The sequence below is a fragment of the Plectropomus leopardus genome, chromosome 18 (assembly GCF_026936395.1).
Source record: "Plectropomus leopardus strain MGB_pleo_1.0 chromosome 18, ASM2693639v1, whole genome shotgun sequence".
In the NCBI taxonomy this organism is placed as follows: Eukaryota; Metazoa; Chordata; class Actinopteri; order Perciformes; family Serranidae; genus Plectropomus; species Plectropomus leopardus.
In genome coordinates, this window is record NC_142193.1 from 12372181 (window position 1) to 12399455 (window position 27275).

General features: G+C 39.7%; 1 protein-coding gene across 3 annotated transcripts in view; it reads right to left on the reverse strand.

Annotated features, from left to right (window-relative positions):
• Positions 1-709: 709 nt before the first annotated feature.
• The window catches only part of stat5a (signal transducer and activator of transcription 5a), a 63943-nt gene continuing 37377 nt past the window's right edge, over positions 710-27275 (reverse strand). Inside the window, exons 2-21 of one of the 3 annotated variants that reach the window (XM_088069537.1) lie at positions 23753-23816; positions 20232-20245; positions 18969-19103; positions 18549-18705; positions 16835-16924; positions 15743-15917; positions 14173-14303; positions 13937-14088; positions 13359-13514; positions 10201-10380; positions 9348-9435; positions 8162-8284; positions 7942-8034; positions 6298-6504; positions 5536-5630; positions 5107-5249; positions 3787-3942; positions 3583-3634; positions 3035-3145; positions 710-2837 (exon numbers count right to left, since the gene is read on the reverse strand). In XM_088069537.1, the coding sequence (XP_087925663.1) occupies positions 2714-2837; positions 3035-3145; positions 3583-3634; positions 3787-3942; positions 5107-5249; positions 5536-5630; positions 6298-6504; positions 7942-8034; positions 8162-8284; positions 9348-9435; positions 10201-10380; positions 13359-13514; positions 13937-14088; positions 14173-14303; positions 15743-15917; positions 16835-16924; positions 18549-18705; positions 18969-19103; positions 20232-20245 (2382 nt within the window). In that variant the 5' untranslated portion in view covers positions 23753-23816 and the 3' untranslated portion in view covers positions 710-2713. The remainder of the gene's footprint in view (positions 2838-3034; positions 3146-3582; positions 3635-3786; positions 3943-5106; positions 5250-5535; positions 5631-6297; positions 6505-7941; positions 8035-8161; positions 8285-9347; positions 9436-10200; positions 10381-13358; positions 13515-13936; positions 14089-14172; positions 14304-15742; positions 15918-16834; positions 16925-18548; positions 18706-18968; positions 19104-20231; positions 20246-23752; positions 23817-27275) is intronic. The other 2 variants (XM_042504185.2, XM_042504187.2) reach the window with 2 other exon arrangements.

The window sequence follows — 27275 nt, forward strand, 5'->3', positions numbered from 1 at the left end:
AGAATTTATATTATGCTGTAATAAGCATTTGAATTCTAGGGTTATGGCCAAAAACATGTTTCATGAGACTAGAGTTACCTTTGACCACCAAAATTGAATCACTTTATTGGTGAGTCGAAATGGATGTTTGTACCAAATTTGAAGAAATTCCCTCAAAGTATTCATGAGCTTTTGCATTGATGAGATTGGAAACAATGGACAACCTGCCAACATAATGCGTCTGGCCACAGCTATCACTGCCACGGAGGATTAAAAATATATTGCTTTCATATCAAGTATCAGAAAGTCTTCAGCGGTCTAGATGAAGGGTCTTTGCAAAATAAGTGACATTTCCATGTGAAACACCTGCAGAAGACATTTGGCTCCACTGAAAGCCAAGTTTGTTTACTGGTAAACAAAACAGCTTGTTGTATGTTTAAATATGAAATCCTTTTCCACTTAACTGCAGAGGAAGTCATTTCACATGATGCAGAGAATTAATAATGTAGCAGTGTACATTAGCTCTTTTGCATAAAACATATGTGCCTATAGAGGAATTCCCATAATATAGGAATATACAGTACGTCTCTACACACTCCTGTCAGATCCATATGAGCTTCAAAACTTTTGACTCTGTTGCTCAGGGATCAAATTGTTGGTGTTGACTGCCCACATTAAAAAAAAGCATTTCTTTATTAGTGACATCAAAACTGTCTGCACGTCTACAGGCTGAGTTAAAATTATTTATAAAACTTTATTTTCCTCTTTTCAACTCAACAGCTGTTTCTCTTGGAAAACCTCCAAGTGATAAACCCAAACCACAAACATGGTACATACATCGAACAGCACACAGCGCCATCTACATCATCATAAGAAAAAAGAAAAAAAAAAAAAAACAGTCTACAGTGAAACAAAGCTTTAAAAATGATGAGAATACCGGTAATGAAGGACATATCACAAGACGGCCCATTAAAGCTTGAGATCTCAAAAACAGGAAATAAAGCAAGATACAAAAAGATGTTTGCTGAAGAAATGAAAAGATAGACGAGGGAATATATTTAATACTGTCATGTCTGTCGGACCAAAACAAAAGCACGTCATAAATTCGTGTTTGATTTCCAGTTGCTATGTACTTTTACTTTTTAACTGGTGCGTGTGGTGATGGGAGACTTGAAACACTTACTGAGGAGGTATGTAAGTACAAATCCTCAACAGGGTCATGCAAAGGGGTTACATTCAACAGGGGAGTGCCAGAGAAACAATATTAAAATAGAATTATGATAGAGAAAATAAATTCATATACTCTGTATACAATGATCATTTTCTATTTGGCTTATACATCAGCTAAGCAAAGCGATTCATTCCTGAGGTGCAAGGCTGTTGACATATTTTTACTATTCTGCATTGTGTGTTTGGTGTGTAAGCAGAGAGAGTGGGTTAATAGTTTCAACCTTTTTCTATTTATCTGATGTATTTGTGTGTATGTGTAGCAAATAACGGATGCACAATGACAAACAAGACACAACATCCTTGAGTTCTATACGTGGCCCACTGGCTGGTGAGTCTGTGCAAGCATTCAAGGCGTGCATGGTTCTATCTATGCCCTGCAACTTCAGCTGCTGGTGAGGTCATGTTGTCATACAAGGACTTGCACATGCCGATTATGCCACAGTGTCATGACACAGCTACAGGGAGAAGTGGACGGAGAGGCAGAGAAGGAGCAGGATATTTAGAAATACCGACACTTAAGGTCTTCAAGCATAAAAAAGCCAACAGAGTTAGCCATCGGACAGAGAGGAGATCTTCACACATAAGAACAAAAATCACAAGAACAAAAATCCAATAGCCGTACCTACTAGTGTGAATGTGGTGCAGAAACAACAACAGAACCAATAGTAACGACTGTCAGTAGAATAATGCGAGGTAGCATTGATGAGGAGAACAGAGGGACCTGAAAGGACAAGCAGGCAGCGCTGGGTAGATGCTTAGATTTGCATTTCTGTGTACAAACAGAAGACAAATAGCCCTGTGAGAGCGAGGAAGGTGCATGAACCCCCCTCTTCTGGGTTTCAGCTGGTGAACAAATCAGAACAAATACATCGTACAACTGCATGTGTGTACTGTGTGCTGATGTGTGAGCTGTCAGTTGCAGAGTTACTCTGCCTTTACGTTAGTGTATAAGGATTTGAAGAAAAAAAACTGTAACTGCAGAGCAATGACTGAGATTATGTAAAGAGCAAAAGCAAAAACTCTTCATAACAGTTTCTTCTTTTTGACAAAGGGCAAACTGAAAGTCACTTTCAAAATACTGATAACCCATTTACAAAGCAGAAAATATAACAAAATAAAAACATCCAACTGTTAAAATGACTTCATACAGTAGCATTTTTTTAAAAATCTGTTCAAAATCAATTGGAAATGCATGCACAATTTGAATGAACATGACCTTTTCTTTTCTTTTACACAATACTGTAACATTGTAGGTTTTGCATTATACCTAGTCTGTTTTTACAAACACTTATGGACACAAATAAAACTAAGAGAAGTCACTGACATGCATGCTCTCATGCTGAACAGAAAAATAAAATCACAATCATTATTAACATTTCACATTATAGCTATCTGAAAAAAAAAGAAAAATAAATGGAATTAAACCATCAGAAATGTCAATGCAAGCTGGATAGGTTGGGAGGCAGGGGTTGTTTGGTGTTGTCACAGGTTACAAGGTGAAGGGTCAGGACTGCTGGCCGCCCCACTGGCTCTCTACAGGCCGTCGGAGGAGCTCCTCTACGTGCCTCGCCACGTCCATGGTGTCGTCCAGGTCAAAGTCTCCGTCAGTGTCTAACATAGAGTCACTCCTGCGACAGGACACAGAGTGGGGTCAGACCACACTCAGATTAGCTGGCAGCACACTTCAAAACCAAACAAACAAACAACAACAAGCAGGAGCAACAATACACTCTTTCCACACACACACACACACACACACACACACACACACACACACACACACACACTCATACAGAGTATATGTTGAAAGGACTTGTTGACTTACATTGGTGGGTATATGCCATAGGTATGGGGGTGATTGACAGGTGCTGGTGAGGCACCGTGATCCATATAGGTTGGATTCCCACTTGCTGGGTCTGGATTGGCTGTAGTAAACCTGCACACACACACACATACACACACCCACACCCAAGATAAAAGCCTATGAGTCTGTGTTCAGCAGTTGCCTAAGCAACTACCCTCAGCATGTTTTCCAGGCCTCGCTGCATCATTATGGCTATTCTCTGTGCTGCCGGTGCACCAGCCGTGGACACAAGCAGGGAGCGGGGCTGCCTAACTAACAAGCCCTAACTCTAATGATGAGCGGAGGACAAGCTCGCTCAGGAACCCTGGCCATCTTTGATTGGCCTCCTCCAACTGTAACAGCTACTTAATAGCTGATCTGAATTCAGGGTCCAATATTTGGTGATTAATGCTAAATGTTGCAGCAGAGGAAAAACTGGTGGGTGGACGGCAAGAAAGAAAGAAATGAGAGGCAGATCAGGAATGAATTGAGGAAGAGGAGGAAGGGCAAACAGGAAGCTTGGTACTTACTCGGGCACAACTTGTTTGATTTGCGGTTTCACGTAGCCATCCACTGCTTTGGCTTTAAAACAAACAAACACAGGGAGAGAAAGAGAATCGGCTCAGTGTGCTCGTCACACAGCAATCAATACATCCGTTCACTAAGAAACTTTTGTGGGTGTGATATTCGATTTTTAAAGCAACAGCAGCTTTTGCAAACAGAAGGCTACTTACAGAGTGGAGGGGTGTAGTATTTTGAGAAAACCTCGTCCTTGGGTCTGTCGGGGTAGAGGAACAGGAGGTGATTGAGATCGCTGATGCGGTCAGCCAGAGAGCGAATGGAGAAGTCTTTGGTTGTGTAGGGCATGAGGTTCCAGACCATTCTCTCACCTGGAGAAACGGAGCACGCCACAGCATCAGCAAGAAGAGCGACAAAATCAGTAAATGACAGACAGCAGAAGTTGCAAACTTGCAAGAACAGCAAAACATGCTCTGAACATGATCTGCAATGTGGTCATTCATTTGCGGTTGTGTTTCTGGCCACTTGATGAATGCAAGTCAGACACAGTTTGACTTTCTGCCCCCTTGTGGCCAGTAATTACTATATGCAGCTTTAATTAAATAACTTAAAAATTACAGGAGCCTTAAAATGTATCTAGCTTGATTCACACTTCACACTTCACAGGAGCCAGCTCAAGGTTCAGTTTAACACAGATTGAAATGAACTAGTTCATGTTCATAGTTTACAATTTAAATTTTGAACTAACTTTGCAGTCCCAAAAATGAACTAGTTCAGTTTAATTCTTCTGGGTTTGTTTTTTATTTAAATAAAATATAATTTTGTGATCATTGCTCACTTCCAGATGTTTCCTAAAACTCACACGGTATAAGTCCAGGCATTGTTTGAAATTAGTTGCTAACGTGGCTGACATTCAGACTTGTTTTTTAAGAACCAGCTGGCATACTTTGCATAAAAATGTGTTCCCCCTCCCCTATTAGAATCTGTACTGATATGGTAAAAAACTAAAGAATAATTCCTTAATTCCTCCTTCCTCCTCCTTGTTAAAGGCATACTATGCAGGAATTTCTGTTGAGTGTTTTTGAACAATATATTTGTATTTTAGGTATTGTATCTGTGATTTTTGTAGCTTCCCTTTTGGATACATGCTGCTTACAGTCTGACACCTGGTCTCTATGTTTTAATTAAGTCCTGATCTGACCTGCATGCTGTACCCAGCAAAATAAGAAGAAAATGAGAAAATACAGACAGAGACTCTGCCAAAAAAAAAAGCTCAGTGCACGGTTAGCAACACCGGGGTGAGTGGCGTTGCAGGTGCAATTTGAGAGACCACGGAAAGTGCATTAAGTTCACAGGGGTTCACGTAAGGCCTGGTTCCTTTATTGATGTTGGCAATCAAAGCAATCAGAATACGATGTGGCTGGCTAATAGCTGGTACATCAATATAGCTTAGCTGTGATTAAATCCCTTCGACCTTAAAACAAAACATTTTACCAGTACTATCTGTACCAGTAACACGCATTTACATGTCATACCTGCTTTGTTAGGATTTTCTGCTACCCAGGCGATAGTAATTCCTCCGATCTCAGAGTCACTAAAGCGTAGAAGGAAAGTACCGTTGGGTTTGGACATTAGCATGTCCTGAGCCTGCTGCTTGTTCACAAAGCCCAATATGGCTCTGAGAAAGAGGAGAAGGATAATTAAAAATTGTCATTTGTATTCCAGCACCACCCCCCGCTTTTCTATTTCAATGCTAGTTTAATGGGGAGTGCAGGTCGAGCTCTTGAGGTTAACATGGAAAATAATAAAAGTGAAGCATTGCCTGAGTTGACTGACAAAACTGGGACAGTAAGCATTTACTTTCACAGAATTGAATAAATAAATGTATTGTTTATATTTTTCCATTCTGACACATTTTTTCAGTCAAAAATTGAAACTGACAAAAACCAGAGCAGTTTCCTTACCCGTCATTCCAGTGAGGTTTGAGATGCTTTTTTGTGAGTTCCATCACACCATCAAACCACTGCCAAAATGTGAAGTTCCTCACTGGCAAGCTCTCCTGTATGCAAAAAAAGGTGGAAAAAATTAAAAAGCACACAGAATATGTACATCTTTTCAAAGGTTTTCCCATCCCCTCATCCAGTCCATAAATGCAGAGAACATCATGTCCTCATCCCAGTTGTTTATGATTTAACCAAGTGTGCAGCTGTGTGTGTATATATGTTGTGTGTAAAAAAGCGGGTGAAACTGTGCGTATGTGTGTACACCAGTCTGTGAAGCGGCTGAAACTTGATGTTCCTGTAATCTAATGAGACTGATGGTGTGTGGTGAATGTGAGTGCGCTTTCTGCCATGGCCAGCTGCTTTGAGCCAGAAAATGAGGCCTCCAGCCTTTCACTGTGTGGACAAACAGGCCCATTAAGATGAAGACCTGGCCACCAATGAGGCGCTCTCACTCAAGTCGATTACAGAATAGGGCTGTAGGAGCGCTGCAAATGGAGCACGAAATATTTCTGTGTATGAATAACCAATAGTAGATGACTCTGTGGAGAACAAGTCTGACACCTCCACGCAAACTGGCCTGCAGGCATTTTAAAGATGCAAAGGAGGAAAACCTCTCTAATTATAATAGAAATGCACACATTTACACACATGATTTTAGATGAATATAATCTTCTTTATGTAAACAGCAAACAATGGAGAGAATCACAAGAGACTGGGGCTGACCCTGTTAAACTGTGACCAAGTCATAGTCATGTTGCGGTAGTCGTCAGGGTTGTTGCTGGAGCTGCTGAAGGCCTTCTGAGCCAGGAAGACCAGGTTCTCCTCAGACAGTCCTCTGTTACTCTGCACCTCAGCTTTGTACTTCATGTTGATGGCATCACACAGCTGAGGCCAGAGCACCTTATCTGGTACGAGAAAAGGCACCCGTCCCTGTGGACGCAGAAGAGACAGCAGAGGATTTACATAAGCTCTATCGACACGAGCGAGGCTGCAGCAGCTGAATACAAAACACAGTCAAATATAAAATGTGCAAACGTGAGCAAATAAACAAAAACACTTGAAGCTATTTCTGAGAAGTGGAGTTTATATATGGCAGCACCTTTTCTGCAAGGATTACAATTTTTCATGAATTGAATTTGTATAAAAAAACTTGTTACCACATGGAGAGACGAAACATACAGTGCACAGAAATTAACCTAATTTGTAAATCCACCTTGTACAGGGTTATTTATATGCATTCATATTTATACATGGGGGAGCAACTATTGATTATTTTTATTATTGTTTAATCTACTAAGTAGCTTTTTTGATTTATTGATTTATGGTTTATAAAATTTCAGAAAACAAGAACAAAACGCCATTGAAGGGTCTTCAAACCCACAGTATCATTCTTCCAATTGCCAGCAACTTTCAATTTTTTTTGATCAAATATTTATTTAGTTTCTGTGCAGAGTATAATAATAAATCATATATACATAGTCACATCTCATCCATATGTGTCTTTATGTTTTACAAATTCTGCAGGTACTCCAGATGGAAAATAACTTTTCGGCCTACGGTTCTTACCAATCTGAGCCTGTCAGTGACAAAAACGAGCATTTTTATTGGATGTACAATAATGGTGTGATATTGCTCTGAGGGACTAGTGTTTTTTGGCTGCCAGACAAATTTCAAAAAGTGTTATTCCCATTAGTCATTTAGATACAAAACACTGGTAAATAGGCTTCAGGTAAAAAAAAAAAACCAAAGTTATCCTTTTAACCCTTGGCTTGATTTCTCTCAAGAACATGGGAAGAGGGTGATGAGCAACTCAACAAGAAATTAACCATAAAATAGCAAGAAATTAGTAAAAGGTCACAAGAGAATTACTTGAAAATAGGCCAAAAAAAGGTAAAAGACAAACAAGAACAAGAAAATTACTTTAAGCAAATGCTTAAAATGTGTAATATATTTTTTCTTTTTCTGTATATTTTCTTCTTTTTCCTGTAACATAATTTTAGATATAGAATTAAAAGAATTATAACGTTTTTCAGCATTTTTTAAATAATATGTATCCAATAATCCCCCTCCAGCTAACTTTCAGGTCAATTCCATGTCACTTTTAACTATGTTTTTGCAGTTTGCAGGACATTTCTTGCCAAGTTGCTCATTATTTTTCTCTGTGTTTTTGAAGGAACTCAAACAGAGGTTTACATGCTCGTGAAAGGTGCCAAGATTCAGCATAAAAAACTGATGTTGATAGAGGTTTTAATGGCTTAATCATCTTTAAATAAAATTTTGAACACACTCACTTATGCACACACACACACACACACGCACGCACGCACACACACACACACACACACACACACACAAACATTTACTCACTGGCTCTGCAAAAGCGTTGTCCCACAACACTGTTGCTGTGGCGTTATTGTCTTGGCTACCGTGAACTATCACCACTACAGGAAGTGATAACGTCTGTTCCGATAAAGAGGAGAGACCATGATTATAATAAAGCTGTGACAATAAATACTGCAAAACATGATTATTGTATTTCTAATTGCAAAATATCATAAAACCACTGGGACCACTGCCCCACTCTTACCTTAACTTGGAAAACGAGCTCATTCCCTCCGACACTAAACTGGGACTCGAATAGAATGGTGAACTTCTCTTCTGTGACAGATTCTGCTCCTCGCCTGTCCGATCGCTTGATCCTCTTCAAAGACTACATGATAGACAATGTGACCAATGGTGGGTACATGGTACAGTTAGGCTGACAGTGCACACATCATACATACAGTACATGCAAGAATAATTAACTTCAGAGTCAGACTACAGGGCTGACATAAATAATCCATGTATGTCTCTGAGGATTGTTGCCAACAACATGTGATGTAGAGAGAGGCTCCACTGAAGCTGCAATGTGATCGACTGATCCCCCCAAACACTGCTGAGTTGCAGTCATTACAGTACATACTGTACTGTAAAATCCACACTGCACAGTCACTAGCAGTGGCAGTTCTCCCTATAGGCGACATGGGTGGCTGCCTAGGGTGCGACCCAGAGAGGGGGGAGGAGGTTACAGTTATTATAGGAAATTATTGTTTTAAGCATAGCTAACATACATCCACTTTTGCCAGAGATTCCCATTCTAGTGATGGACATTGTGTTTAAACACATCTTTTAATCATCAATAGGTTCACTTCACCCTTTAAAGCCCAATGCAAAATTTGGCTTGATTTCTTTCAAAAACATGGGAGGAAGGCAACAAGCAACTTAACAAGAAATAACACAAAGTGTAGCAATAATTTAACAAGTTAGGAAAAGTTAGAAAATTACCTTCAAATTATCTAACGAAAGAAAGGTAAAATAACAAAAGCAAACAAGAAAATTTAAAAAAAATGTGGTAAAAATTATTAAGTTTTCAACATTTTCCTTTAATACATTTAAAAATTAAATTTTTATTTATTGATAATTTAAAAAAACAACAACAAAAAGAATAGTAACTAATTTTCAGGTTGTTTTCTTGTTACCTTTTACCAATTTCCTGCAGTTTGCATGTCTTTTGTTGCCAAGTCACTTACTGCCTTTTCCTCCATGTTTTGGAAATAAATCAAGTGTTTCAGTGATTGTGAAACGTGTCTAAATGCAGCACAAGAAAACTGATGTTATTTCAGGTTTCAAAAGGTTAATAGCGACCTGTGTCGCATGCCAGGATGAGCTGCAGTCTGGCACAGATCCTTGGTCACAGATAAATCCAGCTCAGTGTAGACTTCAGGAGCACTCACCATGTTCCTAAAGTGGGCGCTGAGAGTGCCTGTAGTCTGGTGGTACTCCATCACACAGTTATTGTTGAGAATTTCTCCACTGCTGTCACTGAAAGAGAGAGAGACAATCGAGAAGAGAGTCAATTAGCTGTTATGTCTTCCTTCCACTCAAGTGCTTAGAATTATATCATTCCCAGAACAAATTTAGACCAAATGATGCTTGTTTGGATGACAGCAGCTGAGTTAAACATGCAGGGTGTAGGAATGATGCTCATACGTACTTTCTATATAACTGGACAGTTTAACTGCCACTATTTTCTCTACATGTAAACAAAACACCAAGCAGATGTCTCCGGGCCATGGGCTGGGCACTGCACTGAGTACCTCAGATGAGAAATAGCAGATGATGGCTGAGCTGTTGAATTGCTCACCCATATAACCACTGGCTGCCTGGCTGACCTACAGTCTTGGAAGGTTTCTATTTGTCAGGAGGAATGTGGAACGAGGCTGGGGAACAGGCTAAATGTGGATTCTGCATCCACACCATAGATTCCTCTGAGGCATTGTTCAAGTTCCAGCCATGTCTCTGTGGTGAGGGCTGGAAACACACTAGGCCAGAGTTCACCCTGGGATCATGTAATTCCTGTAGAAAACTAACAATCTGTAACTTAATGGCGCCAGGGGAGTTTATGGCAGTGGCCCACTATATGAAGCAGGGACATTTTTTTTTTTTAAAAATGTGTATACTTCATAATTTCTTAAAATAAACCATGTTGCTAAAGTCTAAATCTCCAGAAAAAAAACTTTTTGTATTTGTTTTCTAGTTTCCTCTGTATTTAAATCTAAAATGACATGCATGGGACACCTGACTTACTTCCTCGTGTTCTCGTTCTTCAGCAGAGCCTTGGCTTGCTGCTCGCTTATGATGGTGGCTTTGACTTGCGGAGGGTTCATGTGCACATTCAATTTTCCACCCACAAGGAGTCGGACTGTAGCGGCAAACTTGGTTTGGGTTTTTAGCACCTGTGGAGGCTGCTTCTCAATGATGAAGGTGCTGTGGAGACAAAAAAAAGAAGTAACACTCAGTGACAGAACAAAGCTCATTGGATGACTCAGTTAATTTAATTGCAAAATGTCCGTTCTGTCTTTACTGTCTTTTAACAGTCAGAATCTTTTAGCTACATTTAAGTTTTTTTCCTCACTGTGTCTCAAACTACATTTGGATTGTTTTGTTTTATACAGAAATGTATTATTATATTTTGTCAGATGCAAGTATTGGTAACTTTTCATTATGGAAATATAGTTGTGATAGTTACACCAACAGATCATAATGGTTTCTAAATAATCTGCACGTTCTTCTCTAAAATCATAATAAACACTTGCATCATAAACCCAAGAAAGCCAGCCATTTTTATTTGAAAATGTCTTCATGTAGTTTGCAGTAAAACATCTGGGTCATGATCCAGCTGACTGTCAGTAGGCGTGCCCTGTTGTAGGTTTATGCTTGAGGACTTTTTCCAATGACGACAGTTCCAAATATGAATTAAGGCAGCTTCAAAGAACAAAAAAATCCAGCCTCGTGTCCAGCCATCAACACTTTTATCTGGATAACTCGGTTATCCACGTATGAAGAAGCTGAACTAAGTGGTGATGAGAAGACAGCACTCTCCTTTTCTCAGCCTGAAACCTCCTGGGGCTTCAGTGCATTACTGTGTGGGTGCAGGCTTGTCTGTGGCCAATCAGAAATCGCTGTGACAGAGACACAGCTTCTCAATGTGTTTTAGGTCCCTGCAGGGACAATCCTTAAGAAAAATGGAAGAAGATACTGTCAAGAACTTCAGGTTGTTCCTGTTCAGAGATGCTGTAGGGCTAAAAGACCTTGGCAGAGGTGCCTTCAGGGCCAGAAAGAATGTACCGCAATGAACTGCATGTGCCCTCACTTTCCTTTAATCTTTCGTACACAGCACTCTCTTTGTCTCTGCAGGTCTCTCTAGATGCATTTAACTTCTGTCCTTTGCCTCTGGGACATTTGCATTCAGTCTTAACTCTCTGTCATCTCCGTCTTCTTCTCTCCCCTATGAACACTGTCTTTCTCATATGAGGGCTACTTCCCTCCTCTGTTTATGTCTCATTCTGCACTGACGGGGTTTGAGTCGGAGCTGTGTGTGATGATATCATGTGTTAAATGTGATCTCTAGTTGACCAGAGGCATCAGAGGGAATTTTGCCTTGGCTCAGACTTTAACACGTGCAGACATATGGCTTGGCAGTGTACGGAGACAATAAATTTGGGGGAAATGTCTCAAGTATTATATCTAAAAATATTGACCAAATGGTTCCCAACTCACAGTGTTAGCTATTATTAATGACACCTCCTATTTGGGACCAGCTACGATTCATGACAGCCTCATGTTAGCTAACCTTACAGCTGCTAAAAGAATGATAGGATGTCTCTGGAAACCACCACATGCACTGTCGGAGAGGGAATGGCTCTCTTTCTATGAGGATGTTGCACAACTGGAGCTTTCTACAACTTGATTATATTTTGCCAAAGCACAAAATATTATCTGCTGGTTAAATCTATATGAGCAAGTACAAATATCTGCAGTTAACTGTCTTTATCAGTTATGTTTTCATGTATTTTGCTTGTTTGTTTACTTGTTGATAATACCATTCATACATACACATACATAATATAGCCTACTACAGTATGAGCTTATTCTTTGTTTACTTCACATACATACGTGTACATATGCTGTGTATACTCTTAGCTATTTCTATGGATACCATCATGGTTGAAGGAGGAAACTGATATAATCAGAGGAAATTGATGTAATTAATTAATGTCTGTTGGTCTATTTCCATAATGGTCATGGGATTCCTGGGTAGCAGTGGGATGGAGTTGGGAGGAATGGCTTGGTTGTACTGTTTTTTGTGTGTTTGTTTGTTACTCCTCTCTATGTTCACAGCCTTTGGTTCATCATTTCAGCGATTAGTGGGCGGGGTTGAGAAAGTTGGCTGAAGAAAAACAAGGAAAGGGGGGCAAAAGAAAGTGTGGTATTACACTTTCCCCTTGTGTGTCACTTTTATGACTGCAATGGTGATTCCCTTCCCTTAAACAATTAATAGACTCATAATTAATCACAAAAATAAAACACATACAGATAGGACACACACTAGTAAAGTCTACATAGTTTTTTTGATTGTTAGTGGCGGAGTCTGCCTTGCCTGCGCTCAATAAAAATTGCATTCACATGCACAAGAAGAATTTTATCTCGTTATCATCAGTCTTACTGTTTACTGTTAACTTTTTTACCTTATATCAGAGCTGCATTAAGTCACAGCTGGTGATCAAGCAAACTTAACATTTCCTACTGCTGCTGCGTCACATTAAAATGAGAAATGAATCTACAAAACAACAGTTTTTCAGAATTTTTTGACAGCAAATCAATTATAAATATAACAGGGAGTAATAGGCTGACTTCATCATGAAAATAATTTCAGCTTGTTTGGCAGGACTGTAAACGGATAAACCATTTGCTGGGTTATACTTCTGACAATGCTGAGTGAATGTTTTCTGCAATATTAAACTGCACTTGCTGTTAAGTACCCATACAATAAAATAAATACATATTATACATATATTCTCTACAGTGTACAGTAGCTTCACTCAAGTGGATTAACTGAATGCCTGAGTAATTTAATTTTAGTAGAGATGATATCTCGCACTCTGTTGGCTACAACAGCAACTGAAGCTGTTCAAGTAGGACTTGCTTACATAAAGGCCAACAGTGAGCACAGGAAATGGCGATGCCTCAATGTACATAATCCCCCTTGTACATACATGCTGGGGTGGATATACTTGTATTGACACAATACTGACCTACATTCATGTCCTTGAAATGGCTTTTTTAGATGAGATTCAGCCTTTAGGGTTGTAGATAAACCTAAGAACACACACACACACACACACACACACACACACACACACACACACACACACACACACACACAAACACATACACACACACACCTTGTGACCAATGCTGAGATGATATCTGTGATAGTACTGTTGAGTTCGTTGAGGAGCTCTTCAATGGGGCCGGGAATGGGCAGCTGTTGTCTGAGGTGCTCTGCCCTCCGAATCTGCTGCCTGTTTTGCCAGATGGTTTCTGCCAGCTTCTCACACCTGACACAGACACACACACACAGACACACGCACCCCATAAGTACGCATTTAGGCCTAGGCACAGACATGGTCAGAGGTATTATCCTTCAACATTTCTTACAGACAATTGGACCGCAGAAGGTTTTACTCCAGCAGAACATTAGCAATTATAATTGAAACAAGATAGTTCAAAAACAACTATGAATTTTTTGACTGGATACGCCAAAAAAGGAAAAGGGAGCACAGCCAGTGTGCAAATAAGGGACTGAGAGTCTAAAAAAGAGACATGTCAGACTGGTCTGCCTATGCCTCTGCTGTTAGGAGCCATAAACTTTGGAAATAAACCCCGCAGTAGTCAATTGAAAGCTTGTAAACCTGTGACCCTTTGCTTTGTGAGGGAGTCCAGTGGCTGTGATCCTGGTGGGAGGTGGAAGAGAACTCACCAGGACTGCAGGATGTCCAGGCCCCCCTCTGGTGGGCCCCCGTTGCCAGCCAGCTGTTGCCGTCTCTTCCACTGAATCAGCTCGTCATCCAGAATGATGGTCTGCTGCTTCCTCAACAGCTGCAGTGTTTTCTGATGCTTCTCTGCAAGGTCCTGCACAGAAACAGTGAACTTGCAGTCACACAGAAGCACTCTTGCACATGCAGTTTTCTTCAAGTGTGCATGTTCACGTCTTACCAGTCTATATTTCTGTAGTGTGTTGGCCTCTCTGGTCAGCCATGCCTCCACTGTGGCTCTCTTGCTGAGAAGGGCGGGCTCCCGTAGCTGTCGGTCAGCAGGGGGCAGCGTGGCCAGGCTGGTCAGCTGAGCTGAGGAGGGGTGGGGTTGTTGCCATCCAAATGGGGGAGGGGTGGGGAAGAGTGAGAGAGGCAGAGAGGAAAAGAGAGAGGAGGTGAAAATCTTTAACCTGTACACATACAGTGTACATACACGTATACTCAAAAGAAATAATGATTTACTCAGGATAACCTGCTTTAAGCTAGACGTCACAACAGCAGTGTTGTTTTCTGAATGGTGCAACATACTGTATAAGCAAAGGTTGCTGGGTTATGGAAGCTGTTTGTTTTCCATTGCTGATCTACAGCATCCAGAACATTTCAGACAGCTGTGACGTGCATTTTCAGGCCTTGATATTTCAAAGCTATTACATATAGTGGACTCAAACCATTCTTTAAAACCTTTATAACTTTGATTCAACATGAAGCGGCACTGCAGCATCACAACTGGGAACAGTCCAGTTTAATCAAGCTGCACAGCAAACATCTCAAGGCTTTAACTCATGATTAATCTAATTCATCATTCATTTCATTTCTTCATTGATTTTGAATTTTCAAAATATTAGAAAAATAGTGAAAAACTGAACTTCAAAAATCAAAATGTACTACAATAAAGAGAAGAAAACTTAAGTGATCCAGGTCCGGCCACTAAAAATGGTTTAAAGAATATAAAAGGCCTTTATTTCAACGAGTTGGGAACTTTGAAAAATACCAACGTGAATCAGCTTGCGCCTTCCTCAGGGAGTAGTGACACACAAAAAACGTAAAATAAAATACTTTTTTGTTAGTTTCTGCATGTAACTACACCCCAAGGAAGGCACAAGCTGGTTTCGCATTTGTGTATTTTTTAAGCTTTTTTTAAAGGTTTCTTTTATATTCTTTAGCCCAGTGGTTCCCAACTGGTCCAGCCAGGGGGTCCAAATTCTCCTCAGTCATTAGTTTACGGTCCACACATCAGATAAATTAACACATATCCATTTTTCCCCCCACAAAAAAACACAAAGAAACAAAACATACTGCAAGAATAAATATAAACAGCACTTCAAAATCAAAGCTCTACTCTGAAAATTCACTGTGCCTTCAAGTAAAGTGTCTTTTACAACCTTGACATGTTCACAAGGCACTTGTGGTCCATTAAGAATAGACCCGGGATCCACTTTTGGACTGTGACCCACCAGTTGGGAACCACTGCTTGGAACCACTTTGAGCACCTGGACCTGATCCTTCTAATGGCAGTAAGTTTGGAGCTGGACCTGGATGTGGATTGTTTTTTGGCAATCAGCCTTCCTCTGTTTTTTTTGTATTATATTTAGAATGAAATAAAACAGAAACGCACCAAACAAATTTGGCATGTATGACGAATGGTTGTCGAATAACTAATTATCAAAATTGTTGACAATTAATTTTCTGTCTCCTCATAGCCAAAACATTTGCATTAATTTAAAGCAGCGACAACAAGGTGTGAGCCTCACCCTGGATGCGGAGGCTCTCCTGGTACTGGATGATGAAGTACTCCTGGTTGTGCTGGAGCTTGCGCAGATCATTCTCAGTGTCCTGGGTGAGCAGGCGCAGCTCCTCAAAAGCTTGGTTTATCTGTTGGTATTTCTGAGACATGCTGTCCATCATCCCACCCACCGGAGAGCTTGACTGTCAGCGACAAAGCGTGATTGAGAAACAGAGAGAGAGGGAAGAAATGGGAGGTGTGGGAACAGTAATTGGTGAGCTTGCATGGCTTCTATATTGTCTGTCACTGGGTTGTTTATGACAGTTGTCGGGTGAAATGGCCGGCCACTGGTGAGGTGAGCTGCTGGAGATATCTGTGGGGGATGGCGCAGAGGTTTGAAACCAAGCTGCATTTGATCTATTGACCTCTGTATGTGGCAGTTTGGTTATTTTGACTGTAAAATCACCAATGACCAAAACTGTGATGACAACACAGCAAATGGAGAAGGAAGCAATGCATTTGCTTATCACACTCCAGCACTCGTGGTCAGTTAAGGTCTGAACGAGAGCACTATGGCGCCTAGAGGTTCAGAACAAACAGGGTGAAATTCAATCAGTCCAAATATGCATTCCACTAATAGAAACGGCATGTAGTGACTGGAAATCAATTCACCGCAGGAGTTGCTGAGAGTCACATGTTTTACGCACTGCTGGCTTTATGGTTTTTAGAAACCATGAAATATTTCCCTCCATGGAGCCTGCGTTGCAGTAACGAAATACCAAAATGTTTACTTCTTCATAACTATTTTCCAGCATGATTATGGCGGTGTGAGTCTCCGTAGGTATCACATTCATAAAAATGCAAAGGAAGTGGCAGAGCTTGGGAGGATAAATGGAGGAAAACAGAGAGTAGTTACACAATTACCCAACCTCTGAATCAGTCACCATTATGTAGTTGAGCTTCTGTTTGCTTTCAGGCTTTGTATAGGCTATGAAATGAATAATGCATGGAGAAGCCACAGGTGTTTGTCTATGCAAGTTTACATTTCAGTGGGGATGTCTGTATGTGTAGACCAATAAGCAGCGCATGCAGGTACAGCACATGCATGCATTCTACTCACATTTGTGGCCTCTCTGACGAGCCTCTGCTCTGTGTAGAGGATATGTTTGATGCATCGGACCAACTCCAGAGGACAGCGGTCATACGTGCTCTGAAAGACAAGGAGCACATGTGCTGTGTTAAGGCCTGTTAGCCCCTGACGAGCAGAGCAACCGCTGCACACAGGACTCTTCAATTTAGTCGCATCAAGGAAGCTCGCTAAGTTCTGGAGCCAATGCGGCGTACACTCTAAGACCCATTAGATGAGCCTAATGAGACCCATCTCTGGAGCACGGCACACTTCATATAGAGACATGATTCATTAGCATACGCACATAACATCAAGCTCACCCCAGAGTTGAGTGGTTTATGTGCTATAGTAATATTTTTTTTCCCTCTGATAAGAAGTGTAACAAACTGCGGTTTCACTTTCAGTTTGCTGTGAGTCAGTTTGTGATATTCTTGTTGTTTCCTGTTTTGCGTTAAAGAGTGACATTGCATTTACAGTTGAACCAAGTTAAGTTTATGAAAATGATTTTCATGTATGACAATCATCCACATCAACACATGTACGCACACACTCACAAAAGGGAAAACAGAGCGGAAGGAATTCGGGATTGCAGTTTGATGTTGCACAGCCAGCTCCCTTCACCCTGTTTCTCTGCCTGGTTTCAGGGAGGGGAGAAGACAAACAGAAAAACAAATCTGTGAGCAGGGAGCTCAATCATAAATAGCAGAGCTGGCTGGCTACCAAGGCCCTCACTTGGGCTGTCCTCTTGTTTTCCTCTTGGTGGATACAACCTGTTCTTAAAAACATATTATGCACAGTGTGGTCTAAAAACCATAGCAAACACATGTATTTTCCAACCATTTGCTCATCATTTTCTCACACTGTTTTGATGAAAACAATTTATTTTAAATTTGTTCTGGGTTGTTTTTGATCACATTAATGGCAGTTCATGCTCCATTCATTATTTGTTTTCAGGACTTTTAATAAAGTATGAAAGTAAATTTTAGGACAAAGAATATTATGGTGTCTTTCACTGATAAATCTAAAACTAGAATTATCATCTCATTGTTGTATGCCTCAGCCAAACCTTTTCAAGTTGCAGTTTATATCCATGTCTGTCCAGACTAATGTGTTGCCATGACAGAAGACCATGCTTCAAATATGAATGTTGCTCCAAACAGAGCTACAAATTCAAAAAGCTTAAGGCTCATCTTCAATCAGACAGCACAGAGGATCTATACAATCAGCACAGTTTCCAGGTGAACACCCAAGTTTAGTGTCACCAATTGAGTATCTGACCAAATGTCTCCCCTTCTGTTCCTGAGTTATATTATTTAATGGCAAGAAAAGAGGTTTTGTAGAACATAATGATGTCACCATGAAACACACCTTTTAGATATAAAATGCCATCACTTTATAATTTTATCCTATTAGACATTTGAGTGAATTCTGGAGTTGTGTCTAAAAACCTGATGTCACAGTGAATTTTGACTACCAAATTCTAATCAATTCATCCTTAAGTCTAAGTGGAGATTTGTGCCTAATTTGAGGAAATTCACTCAAGGCGTTCTTAAGGAAAGAATAAAAATAGAAGATTTAAATAGAATTGGACATATGGACGTATAGACTGACCCAAATGCAATTGCTCTCTCTCTGCAAAGGAAAGACAAAAAAACTGTCAATCAGACAGGCTGTTTGAACGGGAAAAGTTGGCACTTAGGTTTACCTTGAGCTGGCTGGCGTAGTGTCCCAGTTTGATTTTGAGTAGGAAGCCATCTTCTCCCACCTGGTGCTCGGCCTTGTTCTGCAGCTCCTGTATCAGACTGTCCAGCAGCCGTTTGGCCTTGAACTCCTCCTGTGGGTTTTCCAGGTCTATGGCATCCCTAATAACACACAGAAAAAAACACACATGCACGCATGCCAGACACATACAAAAAATGAAGACACGTATAAATTTGCACATGGTTAATAAATGACGTTGAAAATAGCAAACAAAAAGCAACTGTTCAAATGTGCTCTCACAGACAAACATACAGCACAAACATTTGTGCAAGCATACATGTTGGCATAACCGTACACACAAATACACACACACACACACACACACATACAAACTCAATCACTCACTCACTGCAGAGGGACTCACCAGAGCTGGCCCTCGATCCACTGGGACAGATAATGTCGCACCTCAATGGGAAAGTGCTGACCGTAAAGAGACTGCATCTGGTGCAGAGCATCTCCCTGGAGCTGCTGGGCCTGGATCCACACTGCCATCTTCACCCTGAGGTTGAAAAGGAGAGCCAGTTATTAATTTTTATAGTGAGGAAAAAAGCTAAAAGAAAAGAGCAACGTGACCAGGCAAAGAGATCATTTGAGTTAACATTACGTTGTGCATGGGGCCATGGTAAGACTGATGCTTGGTATTCAAAGAGATGAGTCTATTTTTAGATACAAAAGTAAAGGGAATGGTTAAAAATTGTTTTTATCTTGTATAATTTAAATGGCAGTTGTTAGCTTTTTCAGTTAAGGGTCACATAATTAACTAAACATTAGTTTGTCGGTGAACATATTATATAAATTGTGCATAGAGGTCAGTCCTGAATGCTATCAGAGTTTAGGGTAACATTAGCGGCTCTGTCCTGACCTTCATTAAACTGGGGTAGGTTTACACTCCAGAAACCCCAGACAGTGTTTTAAGCTACTTGAGATTGCACTTCTCTCCACACACCTAACGAACACATTGGTGTACTCTTGTAGCTATAAACATTTAAACACTGAACATCATGATTGAAAATTAGAGACAAGCTAAGCAACCAAACAGGGTTATGTCACAAAATAAATCTGATCTTGCATTTTTTTTAATCATCAAGACTAACTGCCAGGGCCAGCTCTGGTCTAAATCTCTTAGTGTCACATTATACATATAGCCATCATGTGTATATCAGGGTTTCTGCAGATGCTTAAAAGTTTTAAAATGCACAGATTAATTAATCTAAAAACGAGGCCATACTTGGTATTAAAATATCTCAAATCAATCAATGAAAAGTCTTACAAATGCAGAGACATTAAAAGTATGATCTTATGTTTTTTTCTGATGCTGCATTGTAAAATCTCAAAATAAGCGGTGACTTAAAAAAACTCGACCAAATGCCTCTTGCATTAATGTCACCAAAGAATTATGTTTTGTCTTACAATAAATATGAGATTCTCTGTCACCTCGTGTAATTGATATTTGTATGTATATATATATATATATATATATATATATATATATCTGCCTACAATTGATAAAATCTGTTACCAACAGTTTCCTTCTCTGCTAGTAAGAGGTTGCCAGTTAAAAATAAAAAGACTGATTTTGTCTACTTCTGTATGAAATCAAGAACCAATTGTTTCAAAAGTAACTAACCTCAAGTGGTACATCTGCACCAATATCATCAGAAAATGCATGTTTGGAGCAAAAAACAGGATCAGTAATAAAAAAAAACCATCAACTTTCTGACTTAATGAAATGTCAAAAGCATAATTTTTTAATTTTTAAGGAAATGCAAAATTTGAATTCACTAAATCCTCACTGAACTGAACCAAACTCCATGACATAACCAGCTCAGAGTAGGTTCAGTGAAAGGAAACCTACAGTAAACAGATGCTTCTGGTTTCCCTCTAAGGCTCCAAGCCTTAGTGGTTGAGCTGGTCGTGTGTCTCTTCTTTGATCATATTGAGGGTTTTAACTGCCTCTGCTGTGGAGCCAGCAGCTCCAGGATGAGTGTAACTGTGTCTTGGTTTAAAGAATTTGTGTGTTGGGTCACTGCTACTTCTTCCAGTCAACACACCCACTCACCCTTCTCAAAAGTGGTGCAGTCACTGTCAGTAAAAGACTGAGTGATATGAGTACACTGGAAGTTTGCGGTGCTTGTATGTGTGCATGTGTGTGTGTGTGTGTGTGTGTGTGTGTGTGTGTATTTGTAGGTGCCTGTGGTGTCAGTGGTTCTGCCTAACTGTGTGTGCATCTTAATGTATCAATGTATATGTAATTGATACAACAGAAATATCTTAATCATATTTCCATAATCATACCTTTAGTTTAAATTGTAAACAAGGTTGTGCTGCTGCTAAACTTAACTTTTCCCATTCTAAGCCTTTATTTCCTCTTGAGGAACACAAACTATACTCTGTATTTGGACTATAAAGTCATTTTACACATTGCATGTAAAAACAGGAAGCCACTTCCCTGCACAAAAAGAAACTGCTTCAAATTTAAGAGGTTCCCATGACTTGCACAACTGACCTTCAGTCATCCGTCTGATGACGCCACATGCTGGATAATAAATCACTTGCGCATGTGTGTACATATCATGGCATAAATTATTCCTCATAGCTGTGTCTATATGCGTGCTTGTCCACCTAGTGTGTATAGGTAAGATGAGCTTCGAAAGATCATTCCACTCTGATATTTGTGCCTGTAGACACTAATCCCATTGGCCCATGATAATACTCCTGCGCTCATATTGCTCTGAACGTGACCTGCACTTTGACTTTCCAGTTTGTTGGAGACTTTACACTATAGAGCACAGACTTCAGAAAGAAGGCACACTCATGCTGTTACCATAAAGTGTTCTTTGAGTAGTTCTATGAGCCACTCAGCTCTCTGCAGACAAAAGCCATGATCCATAAATTTAGACAGACGGTGTCAGTCAACTGTGTGCTGAAATTACAACAGCTACACTTGGCAGAAGATTTTAAGGGACTCAAAAAATGTTATGACGATAGGAACTTCGCCTGTAGTGATCAAATAAAAGGCACAAAGAACTTGGTTAGAAATATCAGACAAAAAGTTTGCAAAATTACTTTAGAACTTCAACATGAATCAACATAAGGGAAGAATAAAAATAGAGAATTTAAATAGAATAGGACATAAGATAAAAAAATATAGAACCTATTTAATAATATGAAATGAAAAATTGAATGTACAGAACACAAATGGATGTTCAAAGGTGCAATGGAGAGATTGTACAGTTTTGCAGAAGTAAAGTTACAGTGCAAATATCTACAGTCTACATAAATAAGTTAACTACAGTGTGCAGTGTAAAGAAATCCAGTCCAGTGTGCTTTAATGTAACACATAAAAACTGATTTAGCCTAACAGTGTCATGTTTTCATGACTCTGGGGCTGGGTTGGAGGGGATAGCACCAGAGAATTCATGATGTTGACAGCAGAGGGAAAGACTTTGGTCCTGATGGACCACAGCCTCTTAGGGGGGTCTCAAAAAGTCTGTGTCATTGCTTTAAAGCTATTTTTTAATATAAATAATATATGATTATAATATTTATCTGTAGAGCTGAATATAGAGAAAATCAAATATTAAGACTTCCCCCCTGAAAATCAAAGATTTTAATATGTTGGACACTCCTCTGTCGACTGAGATTCAAGTTGAGCAGCCGTTTATTATTTTTTTTGTCATTCAATGAACACTGTACTTCAGATTCAGCTGCAGGGTTCTTGCTTTCACACTGCTCTCAGAGGGCTAACTTGGCTTGTTTGCGATAGCCTATTAGCTGAACGTCACTGTCACCCTAAAAGGCCTGCCGAATCCCGCTCACACTCTCAAACTTTCTATGTAAAAAAAAAAAGACACTAATGGATAAATATTCTTATTTGATAGCCAATTTATTTCAGAATTATTTGATTCAACTGACATAATTCAGAGTCAGGTAAAGCCCTAACATTATCACAATAGTTTTGACTAAATACCTACAATATATGTCGCTATATTGTAGGGTTGACTATTAGTACTTTCACAAAATATTTACACAATGCAGTCTTTGATAAATAATCATCAGTAATGTGGATTTAATGACTAAGTAAGTAAAAGCAAATTATAGAACAACTAAAACAACCTGGTAAGTTCAAAAAATTAAATCACTTTACTGTAATGTAGCCTTTAAAACCCAGAAATAACAACAGTTCCAATAATATGATTACAAAAATTGAAGATGATATCTAGTCGCATATCCAAATATCTAAATAATATTGTTATATTACCCAGCTCGATTTATGCGTATGGTTTAAAAGGGATAAAGGATTGGAGATGCTCTTTATCCTCTGTTACGACTGTGTGCTGATCAGTTGTACTGTGTTGCATCTGTCCAGATAAACAAAGACAGTAATGTATAAATAAATCATATCTGTTAATATGTCACGCAGCTGTTTGATGAAACTTTTGCCACCTGGAACAATGAGGTTAAAACACAAACATGACACCAAATGCTGCTTTAGTTTGAATATGCAGATTGCTGACAAACTGTGTGTATGAACACATTTTCAGAGCGTATTTTCAAAAGACAATAAAATGCTTCTCAAATGAGTAACATCCATATGTTTTATCTGTGAGGGCATCAGCAGCGAGCATCAGCACTCGCTCACTCAGCTGATTGGAGGAGGAACCGAACAGGAAGCACCCAAAACCTTTTCTAGCACCTTTTTCTATAACACCCATTGTGGGTACACTACTGTCTCTCTGTACCATCCTGTATTACAGAGACACATAAAACAGGCTCAACAGAGCATGCTGGGAGCTAAAACTTTAAACAGTGTTTGTTGTGCTGCCAAAGACAGAGGGACAAATTGGGGTTTAATGGTGAGTCTGTCTCTTTAACAGCTCTTTGAGGTAGAGGCTCCAGGGGCTGTTTGCCCACCATTAGCGCCTCTATTCTCACTTCCAACCAGAGAATGAGATGCTTCCCAGCAGTTGTTTGACTCTAACCACAACATCCAAATGTCCTGACGTGAACTTGAGATGTGCTGTAAAAACCGAAAGATCTCTTGTCTCGGTTCTCTCTTGACAATAAATGATCAAAACTGTAACATGTTACTTATTTTACCACCAACATCACTGCAGAATAGAAAAAAAGAACTAAAATACACCTTACCTCTTTCCTTCAGCTCTGTGTTACCATGTAACAGCAGGAAACTCTAAAGAGGAGCACCACAAACCTGAGACAGCCAGAGAGAGAGAAAGAGAGAGAGAGAGAGAGAGAGAGAGAGAGAGAGAGAGAGAGAGAGAGAGAGAGAGAGAGAGAGAGACACACACACACACACACAGAGAGTCAGAGAGAGAGAAAGCAAAAGGAGGAAGTGAGTCAACCTTGGGTGCTTCTGAGGAAGCTATCATTTTTTTTCACAAGGACCGGAGCATTAACAAAAAAGCATGAAAGGTTTTGAGAGAGCTGAAAGGGTGAGAGGGAAAGTCCACTGAACAGATTTCTATTTATTCCAGTTGTGTTGGACACGTCAACATCATGACAAACTTTATGAAATGTCCTAAGGCTGAGCATTAAAACAAAGGCTCTTAGTAATGTTATGTGCAGATTTCAAAGATGCTGCAATTAAAAAGACATTTGAGATGTGGCCAGAAAGCAATTTTAAATGGAACTGCATGAACAGATATTCTCCAGTCTTACATATTTAAGTCTGATATATAAAACCACAACAACAACAAAATAATATTGTTAATGAAAACTCTAGTTCCTTATTTTATTGGTTTTATCCTATCGATAAAGTATTTGATAGTTCTCAAAAAATGTTGATATAAAAATTTAGTCATCTGGGGGAGGAAACAGTCAATCAGACAAGTTGACCATCATCACAGAGAACAGTATGGCCAAATTAGCTACTGCTTTACTTGGAGATAGAAGCGAAAGTGTGTCCCTCATAGCACAGAAAACCTTTGAGTGTGCACAAATACAGCAAGTACAGTAGTTAAAAAAGTTTATCCACATTAGGCTGGTTACATTTAAAAACACAATAAAAACACAATTTTCTCTCAGTCCTCACTGAACGATACGACTTCATACGACTTGACTCGAGTCAGACAGCGCAAATTTAAAGACTTAAGACCTGCTCGCCTAACAGTGATAAAAGATTTGACTTGGCTTTCACATTTCTAGTTATTCAGAAGTTGTGTTTTGTTTTTGAAACATCAAGGTTTTCCAACACATTCATTTATTTGTGGTGGCCGTCTAGGATAACAGCATCTGCTGCCATGTATAGATTTTATATTTTTAGAGCTTGACCATTCATTAAGAGCACTTTTGGAATAAATTTAGGCTACTGTTCAATTATTCATTGCACCATACTCTCAGAGTGCAGAGCGTATTCTGGGCACAGGTGGAGCAGTAGAATTCCAGGCGCAGTGAAAGTAAAACTTGACCATTCATCATGCTGGGTCTAAAAGTTTGCATTTGCTCACCGCTGCAGTAGCGGCTCTTCTCATCCATAAATCTGACCTGATCAGCTCTGATCTTATCAGCTTATTAGTTGTCCACCCTGCGACTCAAACTCTACAAACGGCTGGTGAGGAAAAAAAGAACTCATGAAGCATTCCGCCCACGCTTCATTCAAAGATCCACAAAAACCTTAAAAATTTGGAGAGGGGACCAGATTGATACAATATAGTCCACCCCACCACAACAGTGAACATGATTGGTCAGTTTCTGGAGCAAAGCCTGCACACCTGACAAGGCTGAAGGCTGAGACTTTAGACTTGCATATGTGTGATTTCCACCTCGGCAAAACTGATGTTTTTCTTAACATTTCTGAAACAGTCTCCGAAGTGAAAATATATCAGTCACTACGTTGTGAGATATGACCAATAAACTTGGTGAGTAGCCCACAACCAAAAGAACCAATGGCCACTACAGAAATAAAACCCATGTTGTAATATGCAGTGTTCCTTTAGGTCTTGTCTGTTGAAGATAAGTCAAAGCCTTGTTTTTTGTCTCTTTCTCAGAATTCATCTTAGGAAAAAAAAAGATCAATGTGTGCATATGTGGAGTAACAGGACAGTCCAATTGAAAACAGACATCTTTAGAGATACAGAGAGTATTTGGCCCGATCAAGAGCCTAGAAAGCTTTGAACTACAGCCTGAAAGACGGTCATGACCGCCATCATGATGCACACAGAGCCAGAGACTCTGACGTTCGGCTTATTGTGATCGAAAGGGGCTCTCTCTCTTGGCTGGACTCTGAAGACGCAGAGCAGCAGGAACCCACATGCTGGCATAACTCTCCAGACAAATATGTGAGTATCGTTATTTTACTGTCTGGATCTGTCTGCCTTGGCTCGACTCTTCTTAGCTTCTCTACCATCCGGCTAATTTGTTTGAGTTAACCCTCTTGTTACTTAATAAATTCTCTTCCAGTTGAGACTGACTGAATTTAATCACTTGGGAGGACCTTTGACCTTTTTAGCAGGTCTGCATGCTCTGCTCACACTGAGAACCTGTTTAGATATCTTTCCTTGATCAGTGATTGAAGTGACATGTCTTTGTACTAGCAGTGAGAGTAAAAATGTATGAATTAGCCAAAGTAATGACACACACAGCCCAGAGGTTTACTCAACCAATTATCACATGTTCACAGTAGGTCAAGATGAAGTCTCATATTAATGTTCACTAATATGTTTCTCTTCCCATAACAGAAGAAGAAGCACTGTTAGCTCTGTTTTCTGGAAACAGAATGACGCTACTTGAAAGGAAGAGCCTCCTGACTCTACACAGGAGGTTATCATGTCAGCTGAACAACTCACACGTCTTCACCATGTCTCAGAAGACAAGGATGGGCACATTAATAGTACAATATACTGCAATCAAACACAACAGACTGGCAATAAACACTCCAGCTGTGAAGTGTGGATTTAACTCCATCGTCATTTTTCAGACCTTGGTTTGTGGTGTTATATTTGGATGGCAGCACAAGTGTCCCTTGTATTTTGCACTCTCCCTGTATCTATGAGCATAAACACACACAGGGTGGGTGATATGGCCACAATCCTCTATCTGGCAAACTGTGGATATATGCAATTTTATATCAGGATAATGATATATATCAGGATAGAGTAATTGCTCTGCAAAATTCAATTGAGAAATTTGATCATTTTATGAAAATACAAGCTTTAAGGTCTCTGAGGATAATAATTTCGAGTGGTTTGTGTATTTACAACTCTTGTCTTCTATGTCTGCCAAAATTACATGAACTTGCGAGTAGGGCCGCAACAGTATGAGATTTTCATGGTACGATAACCGTCTCAGCATACAGTTTACACAATTATTATTATCAGTTCAGTTCAGTTGAACAAATGCTTGATTACTAAAAGTGAAACTTGAAACCATTTTCAAAGGAGGAACGTGTAAAAGTCTCTCTTTTAAAAATAACTAAAATAAAGATGAGATTCTCCCGATGTAATTTTCTTAACAATACCGTAGAAAAGCAAATGTACATGATATAATAACCAACAATTTTTCATACTACAGCAGGCATGACCATGGTTGACCGATTTTTAGAGGGCCATGGCTTATCTTTCACATTTTGCTGTTCATCTCATGATGGCAGGACTATAGTACAGTTTGTACATATGCACCAAGTAGGAAGTATGCAACTGATGTGTTTTCATAA